Source organism: Artemia franciscana, chromosome 11 (assembly GCF_032884065.1).
Source record: "Artemia franciscana chromosome 11, ASM3288406v1, whole genome shotgun sequence".
In the NCBI taxonomy this organism is placed as follows: Eukaryota; Metazoa; Arthropoda; class Branchiopoda; order Anostraca; family Artemiidae; genus Artemia; species Artemia franciscana.
This window is the reverse complement of record NC_088873.1, coordinates 3,306,381-3,324,968: the sequence shown is the minus strand read 5'-3', so window position 1 is coordinate 3,324,968 and position 18,588 is coordinate 3,306,381. Positions and strand designations below refer to the sequence as shown.

The 18,588-nt window shown below is 35.9% G+C and overlaps 1 protein-coding gene across 2 annotated transcripts in view; it reads left to right on the top strand.

Annotated features, from left to right (window-relative positions):
• Positions 1-16,899, top strand: part of LOC136032697 (ubiquitin-protein ligase E3C-like) — a 92,030-nt gene extending 75,131 nt beyond the window's left edge. Inside the window, exons 14-18 of one of the 2 annotated variants that reach the window (XM_065712998.1) lie at positions 460-672; positions 4,350-4,478; positions 7,539-7,665; positions 8,551-8,681; positions 13,758-16,899. In XM_065712998.1, coding sequence (XP_065569070.1) covers positions 460-672; positions 4,350-4,478; positions 7,539-7,665; positions 8,551-8,681; positions 13,758-13,925 — 768 coding nt within the window. In that variant the 3' untranslated portion in view covers positions 13,926-16,899. The remainder of the gene's footprint in view (positions 1-459; positions 673-4,349; positions 4,479-7,538; positions 7,666-8,550; positions 8,682-13,757) is intronic. The other variant, XM_065712999.1, reaches the window with a different exon arrangement.
• Positions 16,900-18,588: the final 1,689 nt, after the last annotated feature.

Below are 18,588 nucleotides of genomic sequence, written 5' to 3'. Positions count from 1 at the left end.
ACATGTAAAGTAAAAAAATAATAGAATATGACGATGGAAAATAAAATCCCACATGGTAATTGTTTCCCTCCCCCTTCTCGTTTTTCTTATCTATATGTCACTAACTATTAATGTTGGACATAGTTTTCACAACTTTTTTGGGAGAGGGGGAGGAGATATCCGGGGATTTTCTGATGATTGTTACGCTATAATAATATATATATAATAATATATGTTATTATGTATTCTCTTTTAATTTGTATGATATGAATTTGTATGATTTTTACTGATTCAAATTTTTATAGTCTTCTTTGTTCATGAACAATAGGCAGTACCAGTGCTTGTTCATTTTATAGGTATTTAAATTGGGAATTTCTCTCTTTCTCTCTACTCCCCCATTTTTGTCTCTCTTTCATTCTGTTGTGAATTAGATCTTCTGTTGGTCCCATACTTAAGAAGTAAGTTTTTTTTTTATTTCAGGCTCTTTTTGAAAACTTATTAGTTGAGCTACCTTTAGCCAATTTTTTCCTGTCCAAACTTCTTGGTCGATCCTCAAGCTCTGATATTAACAGCCTGGCATCTTTAGATCCAACCTTACACAGGAACCTCCTTTACCTCAGAGACTACAAAGGAGACGTGTCCGAGCTAGAATTAGATTTTACTATTGTTACACAAGAATTTGGCGACACAAGGGTAAGTGTAAACATTGCTTATAATAATGTGGCAAAAGGGATTGAAAATTAAAAAAAAAGCTATGTACTATCTACCCTGGCTCTTCAGTTCGAAATCCGTATACATCAAACTAGTATAATAGTATATTATTGTTAAATGATGTGTAAATAAGGAATTCGATTATAAAGTAATATAGCACAACTGAAGTTGGTTTACCCGCAAATAGATATAAAAATAACAAAACGAAATCAGTAAATAATAGTGCTATCCACTTACTAACTTCTTTTCATTCTTTTTCTCTTCTTTATATGTCTGCCTTTCTTGCTTTCTTGTTTCTCCCTCTCTTTCTTATATTTCTACTTTTCTTTCTTTCTTATATCTGTTTTGCTTTACTAACTTTTCTTTCTTATAATTTTATTTATTTATTTCTTTCTTGTTTCTCTTATTTCTTTCTTTTCTTTCTTGATCAATCCAAACTGCCTTTCTGAATTATTTGTTAAATAAATTTGCTAATGACACCGTGTTTGATGTCACTGTTGTCAGATACCAGCTTCCAAAGATCGGGCATCGAACTTAACTTTAAGTAAAATACACCCCACCTCCTCTTCCCTTATGTATATATCTGCACATCACACCATTATCAGATGCTACCTGGACTTACGTGAATTTCGGGCCTATCTTGAATTCCTGAAGCTGAAAAATATCACTTTGGTCAGAGAGAGCTTTATCTACTATTAATGGTTTCGCGGAAGAGTTATTTAGCGTTATATATATTATTATATATAACATGTTGTTATATATTTAAAACGTTATATATATTTTATAACTTTATAAAAAAGGGATAGTGATACACATCGTTTACGGGAAAGACGATCATATTTTGTTATCAGTAACCTAAAACTAGAAGCAAAGAAACCAAAAATAAAAACAAAACGTATATTTGAAAAAAAGGAAAAAAAAACAAACAAAAAAACAACTGGCGATGAATTGTAAGGTCTTATTTTTGTTTATATAAATAAACACATTTATATCGTATTTGCCGCCTCTTTGGCTAGTATACTATATTTTTTGTAGCTTACTTCTTTTTAGTTTTTTTTTAGTTCATTTAAACCTAATCATTATGACTTTGAGGAGGACCGTGTTATAGCCGTTTTGTTCTGTCAGCGAGAATCGTCATGCCTTCAAGAATAACATTCTTTTGTAAAAGATATAGCGAATATCATAAATACAATAAATGTTTAAACAATTTAAGTACTTATTTAGTTAATCATCATGCCGGGGTGGCGTTAAGAGCGTCGTCAGCCTTCTCCAAATGGGGTTGTCTGCAGCAAGGGCCTCTGCATCAAATAGCAAAATTCCAGCTTGGTCCAAGACATTCCCGAGACTTTCACTCCCCCGGAACTCGGGTCCTGTTCTTGGACGCTTTCAGCCGCTACTGGTTGGTTCAATGTCATAAAGAATACGAGCCGGAGTCTCGGTAGGCAATCGCAAAAGATATCCAAACCAATGAAGTGTCAGCTTGAGAACCCGGTTTGACAAAAGTGTCTAGGAAGTCATACTTCGTAGGCGGTTGCTGCTAACAAAGTCTGTCCTTAATTTAAATAGTAGCAGACAACTGCAAACGAAATGTATATTGACAAAAAATAAATATGTGTTTGTTGCAATTAGGACCAGGTTTGACTCCTTTTAAATGTGAAAATGAACTGTGAAAATATGCAATTTTTGGCAGTTCGATGACAAAAAAAAAAAGAATTAAAAAATAGCTTCCCCACAGTCATGCCACCCCTTCATTCTCTTCTAAACGAAATCTCTAGTAAAACCTGAAAAAGCCCCATTTTTGTATTTATTCCCCTTTCTCATGTTTAATAGGAACTACCCGTGTATGTCTGTGTCCAAGGGGCACGGGTTCAATCTCAGTTGTGACCAGTTATTTAGTTTGGGACGAGGTTCAGTGGCGTGTTTTCTGTAAGCTCAGCCAGAGTCGACCCAGCTCTAAATGGGTACCTGGAGAAATCTGGGGAAGGTAAGCAGGAAGGGTGTGTGAAAGCACAGGATGGTTGGCCCCCAACCCCCCATTGCACTTCCTGGCTGAAGGGCCATGAAACGGAGATCAGCACCGCCGGTTAGGACCTTAAGGGTCTAGTGCCGTATCACTTACCCACTTACACGTGTATGTCCGCGCATGTCCGTGCATGAAGTTGTTTCATTTTCCTCTTCGTTTTATTTTTCCTTCTCAGCATTGTTCATTCCTAAAGTAAGTAGAGCAGATGAAGGGATGCCAAAGACTCAATTAGCTCCACTCATTTAATGATAAACTGAAAACATCGATTTGACTTCTCTGCTGAGCTGAACCTTTTGATGCGCTAAAAAAAGAAACTATCGGTTATCATTTTTCATCACACACATAACTAAAGCTCCATTCAATTTGGTTGGTTCCATTCAACCAAAGACTCCCTTAAGATAGCTCTATTCATATGATGATAAGATACATCTTTTTAATGAGCTCAAAAGAAATTCTTGCTCATTATTGTTCAACTCAAGCTTATCTGATCTTCGAGAGTAGCGCAAGAGCCTCAAAGATTCACTTGGTGATACCCCAAAAACACAGAGAACGTCGTTTTCTGATGAGCTACAAATCCCTTCATTTATATCTCGTAGTTTGAGCACCAATTAAACTGAATTAATAAATGTTAATCCCCCCTTATTTTCCTCTATCATCTCCCGTCATGCAGTTTTTACGATTTCTTTATAAAAAAGGTTTTTCAACTGAAAATAAGGAGCAACGTTAAAACTTGAAACGAACAAAAATTATTACGTATATAAGAGGGAATCTCCCCCTCGTCAATACTCCGCTCTTTACGCTAAAGTTAAAATTTTGTCCCAATTCTTTAAGAATTACTCCTGAATCACAAAGGCCGTTTAATCAGAATAAATAGCTCTTTTATAAGTACCAAAAAAAGCGTAAAGAGCGAGCTATTGATAAGGGGGTGACCCCTCTCGTATACGTAATAATTTATGTTCGTCGCAAGTTTTAATAGTGTTCCTTACTTTCAGCTGAAAAAACTTGTTTTTATTTTAATTTCTAATCGTTTTTTAAATAATGCTGGGAAATCTGGCTCCTCCCCTATGAAAAATTCCCTTTCCCCATGAGAAATTCCTCCATGAGAAGATCCTCCAAATTTGATGTTTTGGTGTTTCCCCTCCTTTTCAAAAATTGGCCAAATTTCCTCAGGCTCCTAACTTTTGATGGGTACTATTAAATTTGATGGATTATACATGTTTTTGAATAAGCATCAAAATTGCGATTCTTTTGAAGCATCTATTGTTATCAAGACTCTGCTTCTTAGAGTTTTGGTTACTATTGAGCCGTATCACTCCTTACTTATAGTTCGTTACCCCGAACTGTTAGAAATTGATATCTTCCCATTATTACTGTAACATATAATACTGTTTTTCTAGGGGGGGGGGGTTGGTGGTGCATGGGAATAAATAGGATGCATAATTATAACCCTCCTAGTTACATTATAGTATAGTTGCCAAGTTCATTTCAGTTTTTACGTTGAACCTGCGCCTTAACTCCATCCTTATCATAATGTTTCAAGCTGGTTTTGATTTCATTTTACTGTTGCTGACTGTTATTCTTTATTATTAGTAGTATAAATTTCAATTATTATTTTGTGTCATTGTATTCCTTGCAGACGGTTGAACTCAAACCTGGTGGATCTTCTATATCTGTGACGTCAGCCAATAGGATTGAATATATATACTTGGTGGCGGATTACAAACTGAACAAACAGATTCAACTGCAATGTGCTGCTTTTAGACAGGTTAGTACTAATTTTTTTTTGAAATTTTTTCCTGCTTTTTGGACTATCCAAGTTTACATAACTGGTAACTATCCATACCATCTGCCAGTCGGTAATCTGAAAAAAAAATTGTGGGAGGCTATGCAACGAGGAATATTTTCACCGGAATAATTTTCTAAGTCAATTAGTTTTGGGAAACTCACAAGAAAGTTTTGTCCATGCCAGAAGCATAAGGTAAGCGAATATATCTCGTTATAGAGACTGTATTCAACCAGTAGATTTTCTTAAAAGTTTATGAGTTTTATACTTAGTCTGGCAAGTATACCTTATTTTGTCTCACGGCTAAGGAACGAGCTGAAACTTCACGAATTTACTTTTCATCCGGGGGAGGGGGGAAACGATTTCAAATTTTGTGTATAGGAAAGGAGATTCTCTTTTTTAGTAGCCTATACGACCAGTCTAAATTATTAGTCATAAATCACTCATACACAAAGTTCTTTTTCATAGACAAAATATCTCCTGCTTCCGTGGAGGATATACTACCCCTTTTATTGGCTTTGTCCTGCCGAGTCCTGCCCTGCTTGTGTGAATGGATGGGTTCGATTCTACCCAGCATGTCTGTAGTGAAAGAGTGCCTAGTTAGCTGGGGCATCTTTTACAGATGAGCAGACTGCATCCCTAGAATAGTTCTACTAAATTTACGTTAGGCCGAGGTGACATTAAAAAAAAAATTAAGCTCCTTTTACTTGGAAGATGGCCAGAACAGAAGGTTTGAACAGCATGAAAGGGAGGAGCTAACTAACAGGTGTCATAACGCTTTAACAAGCCTATTATAGTAGTATACATTATAGTATAATAGTTATAGTAGCTTATAACAGTGCCTTGTTTTATCTTTTCCAACAGTTCTTTCTTTGCATAAGTAATCTTGTATAAAATCCAATACATAACCAATTTCACTCCAGTCCTAGCTGCAAGACCTGGAAATAAGTCTATCATGTATTTTTGAATTCATTAGGCAATTAGACTTTATCGTCTCGATAAAATACATATAATTAACGATGTTCATCTCGAAAAAGCCATTGGTCCGCGGCAACCAACTGATTGATTGTAATCTATCTACATAACTGCATGTGTCCGTAGCTCTAACGAGAATAATGCGATGGTATACGCCGGGTACCTGAAGCCAGGCGAGTATTTCTCATTATACAGTCAGCGACTTTGATTAAAATAGTAGCTAATTATTTATTAAATAAGCTTACGCTGTTGTTAATCTTTTCTGACGGCTGGGGGATTAAGTTGAAACTTTCAGTAACATTTTTTCTTGGGGGGGGCTTCGAATTTTATGTTGGAGTGAAGGGGGCCACTTTTATTTATTTGTTAGGGCGCCAGTTGCACAGAAACTTACGATGTTTGCTGTAATTTTTCTTATATTTTGATCGTTCATTCCTTTTTTTTTTAGTTTTTGCTTCTTTCCAAAAATACCTCCCTTGGTGCAGGTAAAGTTTATTTTCGGGCAATTTTTGCCTAAACTTGTGTGAATCTTAGGAACAAAAAAATCCCGATAATTAAATAACTGTGTATTTTAAAGCTGTGGAGTAATAATTAGAAGTTTTAGCTCATTTTTAGCTTCGCTAGTTATAAAAATACTTCTAATTTTTCAAGGAAGCAATTCTAGGAGGAACCCCAAGACATTTCTCTGGCCGAAGAAGTAGCATCGATGTCTTGGATATGTCCTCATGATGTAGAACAATTGTGTGCTTAAAATAGTTTTTGTTAATGGCCAAAGAATAGGATGAAAATCGGAGGCCCAGATTCGGCTCAATAGCCTGCGAATAGTATGAAATTCGAAGGCCCGGATTCGGCTCAATAGCCTGCGAGTAGGATGGAAATAGGTCAGTAGCCTGCGAGTAGGATGAAAATCGGAGGCCCGTATTAGGCTCAATAGTCTGCGAGTAGGATGGAAATAGGTCAAAAGCCTGGGAGTAGGAGGAAAATCGGAGGCCCGGATTAGGCTCAATAGTCTGCGAGTAGGATGAAAATAGGTCAATAGCCTGCGAGTAGAATGAAAATCAGAGGCCCGAATTAGGCTCAATAGCCTGCGAGTAGGATGGAAATAGGTCAATAGCCTGCGAGTCGGAAGAAAAGTGGAGGCCCAGGTTAGGCTAGGATAAGATTATTCAAGAGGATGCAGTACCTTAAATAATTACCCTATCTCGTCAGTTAAGAGTTTTTTATTATGTGCGACCAAAGCATCGTAAATTGAGTGGGTGGTCATTGCCATAACTTGTTGAGCTTGGAAAAGCGACCGAATGTGCGCAGAAAACTAAAAACTGACAACTACTTTCCCGGAAATCATATAAAAACCGTTTAACTTCTGGCGATAGAGATATTCATCTCTATTACAAATTAAAACATCAGAAAGTGAAAATTTTTGTCGATTAAATGGACAGAATTTTCTTTTCAAAGTTGGGGAATGGACAATCTCTAAAAATATTCCTGCATACCTGCTAGAAAAACTCTAAATTAGCTCAAAGGAATTCTTATTTGAACAGTTTTGCCGCTTTAGAAGTTCCCCGCAGTGCTACCCGCTTTGATTACACGCTTGTCGACAAAAGGGACGAAAAAACTTCATTGTTTTTTAACCAAACTTCGCATTCAAACCAAACATTCTTGACACTCTGTGATGGCTAATCCACTGAGAGAAGTCCTAAAGCTTTTTCTTTACGACGGTCAGCTAATGCTGTTAGAATGATATTTAGGTAATGCGTCCTCTTAAGAGTAGCATAAAACCTTTGTATTGTTATGGAAGATGAAAAAACTTAAGCGTTCCAGAGGAGGAGTGTCAATCAGTGTGTCGTCACAATTCTAGTCAAGGCCCGTTAACGCTGCGGCATGTTTTTTTTTTTTGCAGGTGTGAGATTTTTTTATTGCGGGTTTTTTTCGACCTGATTTTTAATGTAATTTTAAGATTCAGGTTTGGAATAAATACAGTGCTTTATACATTATAGATTCTGTCTTGATTCAGTTCTTAAGTAGTTTAAGTAAAGTATGTGTTACTTTTCTTTAAAATTCCTTTTAAAGGGACTTGCTGACGTGATACCATTAAGTTGGCTTCGAATGTTTAATTACAAAGAATTACATGTATTGATATCCGGAGCAGAAGTACCAATTGATATTCAAGATCTCAAGAGGCACACGACGTATTCAGGTAAGATATCTTGTTTTGCTCTGATTGCACACCGGTTTTGGGGGCGGTCTTCTGATGCCCCTCCCCTGTATGCATGTATGTCTATGGATAATGAACACAATACTTATTTATTTCTGGGTACGATCTAGTTTAACACAAAAGCTTTCAAATAGTAATGAGTGATGCACTTATAAAAATCACAACGAATTCATAAAATTTAAGTTGAAAATCCAAATTCTATATTAACTATTATTATCATTATTAATGTTAAATATAACGATCATTATATTTTCATAAAGAACATCTCATTGATTGTAATGTTATTGATGTTCTAACCCCCTTAAGGAGACCAGGAATCATGAGTTGGGACGGAGGAAGGGGCTGAAAGGCTAAAAGATAATTTGCACTTTTTGGCCTTGATTGAGCTGAAATTTTAATGGTAGAATACAAATAACATTTTGTTAAGATTCTGAGGGGGGGGGGGGAGACGGGTAGAGCTGCTTACCGTAAATCGTAAATATTCTTATTCTAAAAAAGTACATTTTCTTTCTTATGTAACTGACTTGATCAGGAAAAATTAAATTCAATCCCTATTTTGCTATTGTTAAATATAATAATAATAATAATATCCTTTGTAAAGCATATTTAATTTAAGACTATAGGGTCTATGATGTTCTGACTTCTACAGGAGGAGGTTCTCTCACTCTCTCCCTCCTCTCTCTCTCTCTCACTCTCTCTCTCACTCTCTCTCTCTCTCTGTGTCTCTGGTTTCCGTCCGTATGTTATTTTATCAATTAGTCTTGTCAGTTTGAGATTTTGAATGCACGCTTGAAATTGCGTCCATTAACTCTTTGAAAACATATTATTGTGGGATATCTTTTTTTTTCATTAATACTCTTGTTTTAGGAGGATATGATGAAGCTCACCAAGTAATAAAGAATTTTTGGAAAATAGCAGAAGAAATGAGTGATGAACAGAAAAGGAAGCTTCTTCGATTTGTTACTAGCTGTTCCAGGCCACCTTTATTAGGTTTCAAGGTAAAAATAACCTATATTTGCGTATATATATATATATATATATATATATATATATATATATATATATATATATATATATATATATATATATATATATATAACGGAGTATATATTCTGTGTAACCCTAGACGGTTGGCTGAAAAGGACAATCTGTCATCCTTTATCTGCAGAACCTGCCCTATCCATCTCAATTCTTCTGTCTTTATAGCCATAGAAAGGGGGATTGAACCACTATCCCTTTTCATACAGCCTATTTTTTTAAATACGGTGAATCAGTCGGGTACCCTAAACAATCTGTAGGCAATTTCTCTGGAAAACTTGAGCGAATCTTCCTTCGTCTTTCAGAGCTCCCATGCTTCAGAACCTTATTTGACCACTGTCATCGCTGTAGTTTCCAATGTTCTAATCCTGGTTGGCAGACTTATCTTTCTATTCTTCCAAACTTTTTTTAACTGTGAAAAACAGCTTAGGCCTTGGTTGTTCTACTTTCAACATCTTCACTTCATCCACCGTTTTTTACTAGTAATGCTACCAAGGTAAGTGAAGTTGTCCACTTGATTGATCGTTACGTTCCTCAACTTCACCTTTTCATCTTCCTTATTCCCAGCCTTAGCGATTTAATCTTCTTAACATTAATTCTACAACCTATTCTAGCACCATGAACTTGCAAAACCTCTAAAAAATTAGTCATTTTGCTCACACTTTCATCGAGGATGCTTAAATCATCTGCATAATCTAAGTCCAGCAAACTCTTTCCTCCCCATTTGATTCCGTGTTCTTCCATTGCCTTTCCTGTGTTCCTTAAGACAAAGTCCATATAATATATATAAGGGAAATAGAGCACAACCTGAGTTAACGTCTGTTTCAATACAAAACCAGCTACTAATATCATTATTTTTTCCTCAGCCGCAGCGGTATTATTCTCTTACATAGCACGAATCACTGTAGTGTATTTGTCTGGTATACCATACCAGGATATGACCTTCGCTTACGCCCTTTTGTCAACAGAATCGAACGCATACTCATAAGCTATAAAACTGAGGACTAAAGGTGTTTGATGATTCATGCTCTTCTTAATTTTTAACCTAAGAGAAAAAATTATATCCTCTACCCTCCTAAAACTGCACTGTTCTTCTCTTGAAACTTTGTGTACAGCATCTCTAAGCGTAAAAAGTATCATCATGGTAAGTAATTTGCTGTCTACAGAAACTGAGCCAATACCTCTATAATTACCATACTTACTCTTATCACCCTCCTTATACAGGGTTTAATTAGGGTTTTCCTAAAATCGCTAGGTTCTTCCTTTTTTTCAAAAATCATATTTATAACATTCAGAAACCTATTTCTAACCTCATAACCACTATAATTAAGAAACTCATTTACCGTACTATTACCACCTGGGGCCTTTTTTTTTCCTTTTAGTACAGTCACTAATTCTTCCTCACAAAACGAATCTTCCGTCGTATCCAAAGTATCACAAACTCCTTCATTTTCTTCTATATTTTTCCATTTAACTCTATCCTGGATTAGCACATTCTCAAACTGTTCTAAGGCCCTGTTCTTATGTTTAACTGGGATATGCCTAGATTGACTATTGTCTCTCAATTTATTAACATGCCAGTATAATATTTTACTGTTATGCCGTAGAGCTGCATCTTCCAGATGCTCAATAATTTTATCCGTTGCCTCCACTTCATACCTCCTTAGCTCGTATTTTAATACTTTTTCCACTTCTTTACATTACTCTTACTTCCATAGGTTTATCACCCAGAAATTTTTGTACAAACCCCTTCTTCTCTCTATTAAACATAAAGTATTTTCACTAATATTCTTAGCTGCGTTCCGAACTTTCATCCCTAAGGCACCATTAGCAATTCCTCAAATTATTTCCCTAAAATTATTCCATCCGTCTTCTACATTGTCAAATTTTAAACTCTCTAGTAGAGTATTCAACTTTTCCTGGAAATATTCTCTCAAATTCTCATCTTTGATTCTACCAGCGTCATAACTTCTCGGAAGGTAGTTACCCTTGCGAAATTTCAGCTTTAAATTAACCCTAGACACTACTAGATGGTCATCTTTAGTTTTAACATCAATAACATCACTCCTATATACCCTATTATCTTGTATTGGTCCTGCCAGTCTTCGGTTTACAATAACCTAATCAATAAGGTTAGCTGTCATACCATTATGTGAATACCATGTTAACTTATGGGCTTTTTTATGACCAAATACTGCATTGGTTATAACTAGATTGCTATACCAACAAAATTGCATCACTCCGTAGCCATTACTGTTTTCTTTTCCTACGCCAAATTTACCTAGGCTAGAATACCATCTATCCCTACTACCGACATGAGCGTTAACATCTCTTAATAAAAACACCATTTTTGTACCTGGGACCCTGTCTATTTGTTCTTATAACGGTAAATACAATTCATTTGAGTAACTACTGTCTATGTCAGTCAGTTTTACAGGGGCATATACTACTATGACTTATATCTGCACTTTTTAGTCATGTAATGGGTGATTAGAATTTTATTACTAATATATTCCCGACCTAAACAGGACTTAGCAGCTTCCTTATTCATCATGAGCCCTATCCCCTATTTATGCACCCCATCCTTTCTGACCGAGTAAATAAATTCTATATCACATGTATATTTCTTACCTCTTTGATATGAGTTTCTGAAATGTCTTATAAATTCAGTTCGATTCTTCTGAATTCGTGAGTCAAAATGTCGATATCATAGTTATTTTTTAACGTCCCAAGATTTCAAGTTGCGATTTTCATATTCTTTAAATCATTGTAATTATTTTGACCTCAGGATTAGTAATGGTTCCAGAACCAGTGGAGGACAGAGACCAAAACTGGATAAAATCCTCTTGTAAGTTGTTTTTTCTTATTTGTATTGCTGAGGACGGCCCTTGGACATAGGACCGAAATATTCATTCTAATTTGTTTCCCACTGTCTTAAAAAATTCCCTATTGTTCTTCTTGTTTTTGGTGTTTGTGATGGAAAGGCAGTATGGTCTTCGTCGTTATTTATAAACGAAAATGGTGTACATCTCGTGGATTATGCACTAAGTAGCGATATAGTAATAGATGGGACTTGGTTCGATCACTTCCTTATATCAAGACGTTGGAGAAGCAGCATGCTTGATGTGCGTGAATTTCGAGGAGTGAACTTAAACTCATATCACATTCTTGGGGTAGCTAAAATGCCAGTTAAGCTAAAAGCTCAGAAACAAAAAGCCAAGAAGTTTTCCAAACAACTTGACACCGACAAGTTGAAGGATCGGGATACACGCAGAGGTTTCTGCATATCTCTGCAAAACAGATTTGAAGCCTTAAACACACTTAACGATGTCATATATGTGGAACTTATCTGGGCCTCAATCAAGAAAAGGTATCATGAGGTGGTCGAGACACCCATCGGATTCAAGAAAAGAAAGAAAGAAGAGTGGATATCTGAAAACACCTGGGAAAACATTAGGAAACGAAAGGATACCAAAACATCTATCCTGAGTTCATTTAGCCCTAATCAAAAAGAATTCTTATAGCTCAGATACAATGAGGAAAATAAAGCTGTTAATAGAATTGCAAGAAGAGACAAGAGAAAAATGATTGAGGAGAAAGCGGAATGTGCCGAAGAAGCTGCCTAAAAAGGGGACTCGAAAACGGTATTTCGTTCCACAAATGAGATTGTCGGTAAGATTGCAAGCCGGTCATCTTTGATAAAAGTAGAGAATGGAGAGCTAATCTCTGACCCCCAGAGAGGTGATGAAAGACAGGTGTTACATTTCGAGAAAATCTGGAATAGACCCCGGCCTGACGACCGAGAAATAGTACCTGACATGCCGTTTTTGCAAATTGACGTAAGTGCTGACCCTCCCAGCACTGGAGAAGTAATAATAGCTACTAAAAAGCTGAAAAATGGGCTTGCACCAGGAGTCGATGGAATCACAGCAGGAATGCTAAAGGTATCCCTTCGAGCCTGTATTACTATATGGACCAACCTTCTAGTGATTATCAGGAATAGCGAAAAGATCCCAGTCGACTGGACTAGTTTGATTGAACATGATGGTGATATCAAGAAAGAAATAAAAAGGAGAATAGGAAAAGCAACTTCAACTTTCAAGAAACTGAAACCAATACTCACTACGCTTGAATGTACGTCTTCTAAACAGCAATGTTACATCCATTCTCCTGTACGCTAGCGAGTTCTGGAAACTAAATATACAGCTAGAGCGATGGAGACTACAGCGTTTGGGACATATTTGAAATATGTCCAAGCGTTTGAGACTATGCGCCTTTGAAGACTCATGAACATACCGTGGCAGGAGAAGGTCACGAATATAAAAGTTCGTCAACGAACTTGTCAGCCCTTTATTACCGATCTCCTGAAGCGAAGGAGATGGACCTACCTTGATCACGTCATTCGAATGCCTGTGGACCGACTTCTAAGAAATGTATACGAGTGGCACCCTGAGGGGAAGCGCAGAAGAGGTCGGCCGAAACATACCTTGAGACGACAGTACGACCGAGACCTGAGGACAGCAGAGCTGTCACTTTAACCGCAATTTGAGGACGTCACTGCCGCAGCTCCACTACGAAACCTTAGGTGGTTATATATATATATATATATATATATATATATATATATATATATATATATATGTTTATTCTGCCGTTCAGATGGTATAATTTAGTCTTTTGTGATACAGTTTTAATCGCAAAATTGGAATGTTAAAGCACTGGCAACGCTGGTTTTCACCCTGCCTTCGAGCAATTCTCCCGCCTGGACAGTATGATGATAGTGTTATTGTTGCATCTATGAATAATAAAGAATTAGAACAAAAATCCTGATGCCCCTAGATTGTTTATTAATAAAACACCAGGAACTTTTATATAAGTTTGTCACGAGGAGAGGGAGGTGGGGTAAAAATATACAACAATTGGAATTGTTGAAGCTCTCTCTTTCTCTCTGTTTTCTCTCTCTTTTTCAACTTTCTAAACCTTGTTCCTGCCACAAGCAGTCTATGTTTGAGTGATTAATCAGCCTTTTTTTCTAGGAGCTAACTCCTTCCTTTTGTATTCAAAACACTGGACCTGAGATCCGTCTACCTTCAGCCAGCACTTGCATGAATCTGCTGAAACTTCCAGAAATTCAAGATTTTAAACTCCTTAAAGAGAAAGTAATCTATGCAATTGAGTCAGGAGCAGGATTTGAACTGAGTTAAATGTTTGTATACAGTTTGAACTGTGTTATATAAAGAGTATTGCGTAAAAGAAGACATGTCCACTTTTTAAGTAATTGAAATTGAGTATGGGATTCCCAACCCTTAGGTGGGTCAACATACGAAAAATTCTTATTTTGCACCACTTTTTGCCTATTTCTCTTGGAGGAGGGGGGGGAATCTTCTGATTAATTCAGGGCGAGGTCCTTCCTTTCATCTAGGTATTTTACACCTGCGGTTTAAATATGTTTTAAACTAAGAAGTTTGACAGGATCCCAAGAAGTTGCTTATGTCTTGGGGGAAGGAGTTTAAAAATAAAAAAAGGAAGGGATTTTCGAATCTTTTTGAAACTACCGGCTCTTTTAACATAGAAGGCTAGGAACTGTGGCCATGTTCTTTAAAAAACAGTTTGAACTCACTTGAACACTATGAAGAAAATTTATAATTTCCACTGGGTCGATTAGCTTTGATTTAATATATGTCTAGGGTGATGAATTTTCCAGACAATCTTCAGCTTTTCGTCAGGGGAGGGGGTTAAAACCCAACAAAAGAAAAGATTGAATGTATTTGAAACTGAAGAGCCTTTGGTCTAAGACGATAAGAAACTCTGGTCGTTTCACATTTTGTTTTATCTAATATCCTCGCAACAAATTTATAAGATATATCATACTTAATTAAAGACAATTAGTCAATTCAAACTTGTGTCATTTAACAACTATGTAATTTAAACTCTCTTGAACATAAATAAAAAAATAATTTCAGATTTTTTCAGGGGTAGGGGAGTCTAAATAAAAAAAAAGATGATATTTTTATTATCATTCCATTGTTTCTAACTTATCATATTTATTTGATGAAAAACATCCTTGCTTGAAATTCCTTCGATAATTTAACAGTGTAAATATCCAATCGAGCTCAGTAATTTAAGCTGCTTTCAACTTACTATTCAAAACAATGTGAAATTTGATTACATATGAAACAGAAACATGTGAAGTCCAAGTCAGTTTGTTAAAACTTTTTTTTTTTTTTTTTTTTTTTTTTAATGGGGTCGGATGATCCTATCTCGCTAATGTTCATCTGTATGATTTTAAATACACTTTCTCTTAAACCATGAAAGATATCTTAATTACCATTTTTTTCTGAAGAACATACTCTAGCATACATTTTAAACACAGGAAATTTCTACGATAATTTAACAGTGTAAATATCCAATCGAGCTCAATTGAAGCTGCTTTGAACTTACTATTCAAAACCACAAAAAAACTACAGAAACTAAAACGTCCATGGTGCAATTAGGTTTTCAGCGTATTTATACTCGTGTCTATTGTGAAAAGTAATTAAAAAAGCAAATTATTTTTGCAGGATTATTGCAAAAATCATCAGCTCAATGCTGCTATGCGGCTACGGCCCAGTTCTTTTTTGGACATTGAATAATCACCAGTTGTGTATTTTCACTCTGTATCCTCATTTTTCCTTAGGGTGTTTTGACAAAACCCAATCAGATCTCTTATGGTTAATTTGAACTAATTTATTTTATGGAGACATAAAGATTTGTTTATAAGATTCATATCGAAAATTATGCTGGTGAAGAAGTGGTGCAAAGCTTTGACCGATAAGTCGCTGAATTATTTGAAAACGTAATTGTTTGTGGGAATACTTTTTTGTGTCTGTTAAAAACTATAGTACCTTTCTATTATGCCTAAGATTGAGCGTCTTTTTAAGTTTTGTATTATTGAATTCGGAACCTCTCTAGTTTTGTCCCCTTGTGTAGATCAGAAATTAACATAGTCATGAAACTCTGATGGAAGAAAAAAGAGAATTTTGAAAAACAAAAGAAAAAACATTGGGTTGCACGCAAGGGTGTATCCAGGATTCTTTTTAGGGGCGGAGATTTTAGAAAAATAAAACGCTTAAAAAATTAGTTTATATGCATTTTGTTACAGCTTTACGAGTCAGACAAAATTTTCGGGGTGGGGGGTTGTATGGCCTTGGCTGTGCGAATAACTTAGATTTTCATATCTTATTTATCACTATTTTCCGACTAAGTACCCTGATCATTGTACTTGAAGCCGTGGCTTTTGAGGGCTAGTGTCTCAAAGAATTTAATTACATATGAAACAGAAAAATGTGAAGACCAATTCAATTTGTTAAAACTTAGTTTTTTGTTTTGTTTTTTTCAATGGGGTCGGATGATCCTATCTCACTGATATTAATCTGTATGATTTTAAATACACTTTCTATTAAACCATGAAAGATATCTTAATTACCATTTTTTTTTTCTGAAGAACATACTCTAGCATACATTTTAAAAACAGGAAATTTACATGTTTTTTTTGTGCATTTCTGAAATTGAACTATTATCCAGCTTCTATGACAACAAAGTGCTGGATAAATAAAACTAAAAAGAACCTCCAATACTTTTGTGCTTAAATGTACATATTTCGCTTGTTTTTAACCTTGTACAAATAATTCTTTTAATATAAGATTATATAGATTATTTATTAAGTGATTGCTCGGAAAACTAGGAGCTGTCGAAAAGTGTATTTGCACTACACTGGCAATCGAAAATCAAAGCAATTTACTTGTAAGAGTAAACTTTGAGCAATTCAGAATATGTAGTTACTTCATAGTGAAAAATATATCACATAAGTAAGAAATAAGTAAATTAGAAAAAAAGCAATAAAAGCAAAATATATGTTAAAGAGTAAAATAAAGAAAAGAACGTAAAATAAGAAGTAATGTCTAGGCTTTGATTTCCTCAGTCAATATACGAGAATTAATCTGTAATGTTGTATTCATTTGTATCAAACCCTCGAACAAGGCAAATATTGGGCCATTTGTAAGATCTGGGTATACTGTAGACTGAAAACCCAGGGTGTACATCCTAAAACTTCCCTCTGCACTTTTTGAGTTTTAATCAATGGATATAAGTTTTTATTCGGCTATTTCACAGCGTTTTAGAATAAACTATTCGAATGAATTAGTTTCCATTTTCTTGTAATGAGCTGGAAGGTTAATGTCGGATTATCTCATTGTACTATCTACGCATGTGCACAGGAAATTATCTTGGAAAGTGCATTAGTCTCGAGCGAAAGGGATATTCATCCGAAAAAATTAAAGAATAGACGAGCTGTGATGACAGTTCAAGAAAAATCTTAAATATACCAAAACACTGTTGTTGTTTTATTTTTTTATTTTTTTGGGGGGGATGGGGAAGCAGAGGCCCGAAGCTTTCTACTTACGTGCGTGGTAGTTTCGACTCTTCTATTCTTCAGTTATGTAATTTTTTACATAACTAAAAGTTTAACAACACTATATAAATCACTCTTGATTGGCTGAATGAAGACCATATACTTTATGGCTTAAATATGTGGCCCCCTTTTTTAAAAGAGAACCATTTCCATTGTACCTTGTCCCAATCTGAGATAAGTTTTCTTAATTGTGCAAAATGAGAGAACTAGGAGTTTGCTGTGAAACACGTGACTCTGCAACGAACCTACAGTGTTAGACTTATTTCTTTACTGAACCAAAATTACGATAGCACTTAAGCTGTTTGTAGAGCATAATATACACTTGCTTAGAAGATTGGAACATTTTTCTATCTTTACGTGTTTTTTACATTAATTTTCAATCTGTTCTTGTGTCTTGAGATCTCAAAACTATGACACTATGACCGATGTTGGGAAGTACTTCAAGTGCTACATAAGTACAAAATCAACGTACTTGAGTTTTACTTAAGTACGTTCTTCCTGGGGTACTTAATTCTTCAGTCAAACAAATAGGTACTTGAAGCCCTCAAGTACCAGTAAATTCTTAAGTACTTTCAAGTACTCTTCCAATTACATACCGCTTCAATAGGATGACCCCTTTTTTACAGAAAAAGATTTTTTAGATTATGAGAATTTCAAGACTTAAAATTAGTAAGATTTCAGGATTTGGCAAAACACTCTTTGAAAAATTTTTTCTGAAAGAAAAATGTTTCTTTGGTAGCATTTACCCGACAATCAAAAGCCTTCAGAAACAACTGATAAAGCTCAAGCAGTCTGTGAAGTACACTGCTCCGTTGGGTAGCGCAATACTAGATGGTATTGAGCGGCGGTTTAGCTTTCTGGGGGGCTCCGTTCAAAGCTGCAAAGACTACTTCCTCGCAACATGCAGCACGCCCATGTTCAAGAACAAAATATTCCCCGACAGCTGGAAAGAAGCAGCTGCAACAATGTTGGTTGAGGAGGCTAAAAGGATGAGAACAAGTGATCCTGATGACGACAAGTCCAGCCACTTTTCAGGTGATGGTTTCTACGAATTCTGAGAAGAAGAGAGCGATTCGTCTCAGTCTAACTCTGCAGTTAAAAAAGTGAAGATAGAGGCTTTGCAGTTTCTAGGAGACAAACGGAGGGACTTTTGCGTTCTTAAAGATTACCCTCATGTGCGGCAAGTTTTTCGAAAGTACAACTGTGTATTGCCATCTTCAGCTCCGAGTCCTGTGGTGGCGCAGTGGATTTGACCTTAGCTTGGTAATACGGGACCCAGAGATCGAATCACGCTGCAGGAATGCACTGCAGGGCCGACGCAGGGACCATAGTAGTCAAGAAGCGTCGTTAATTCTTAAATAATCTTCAGCTCCTGTTGAAAGATTTTTCAACTGGAGGATCTATTTTGTCTCCACGAA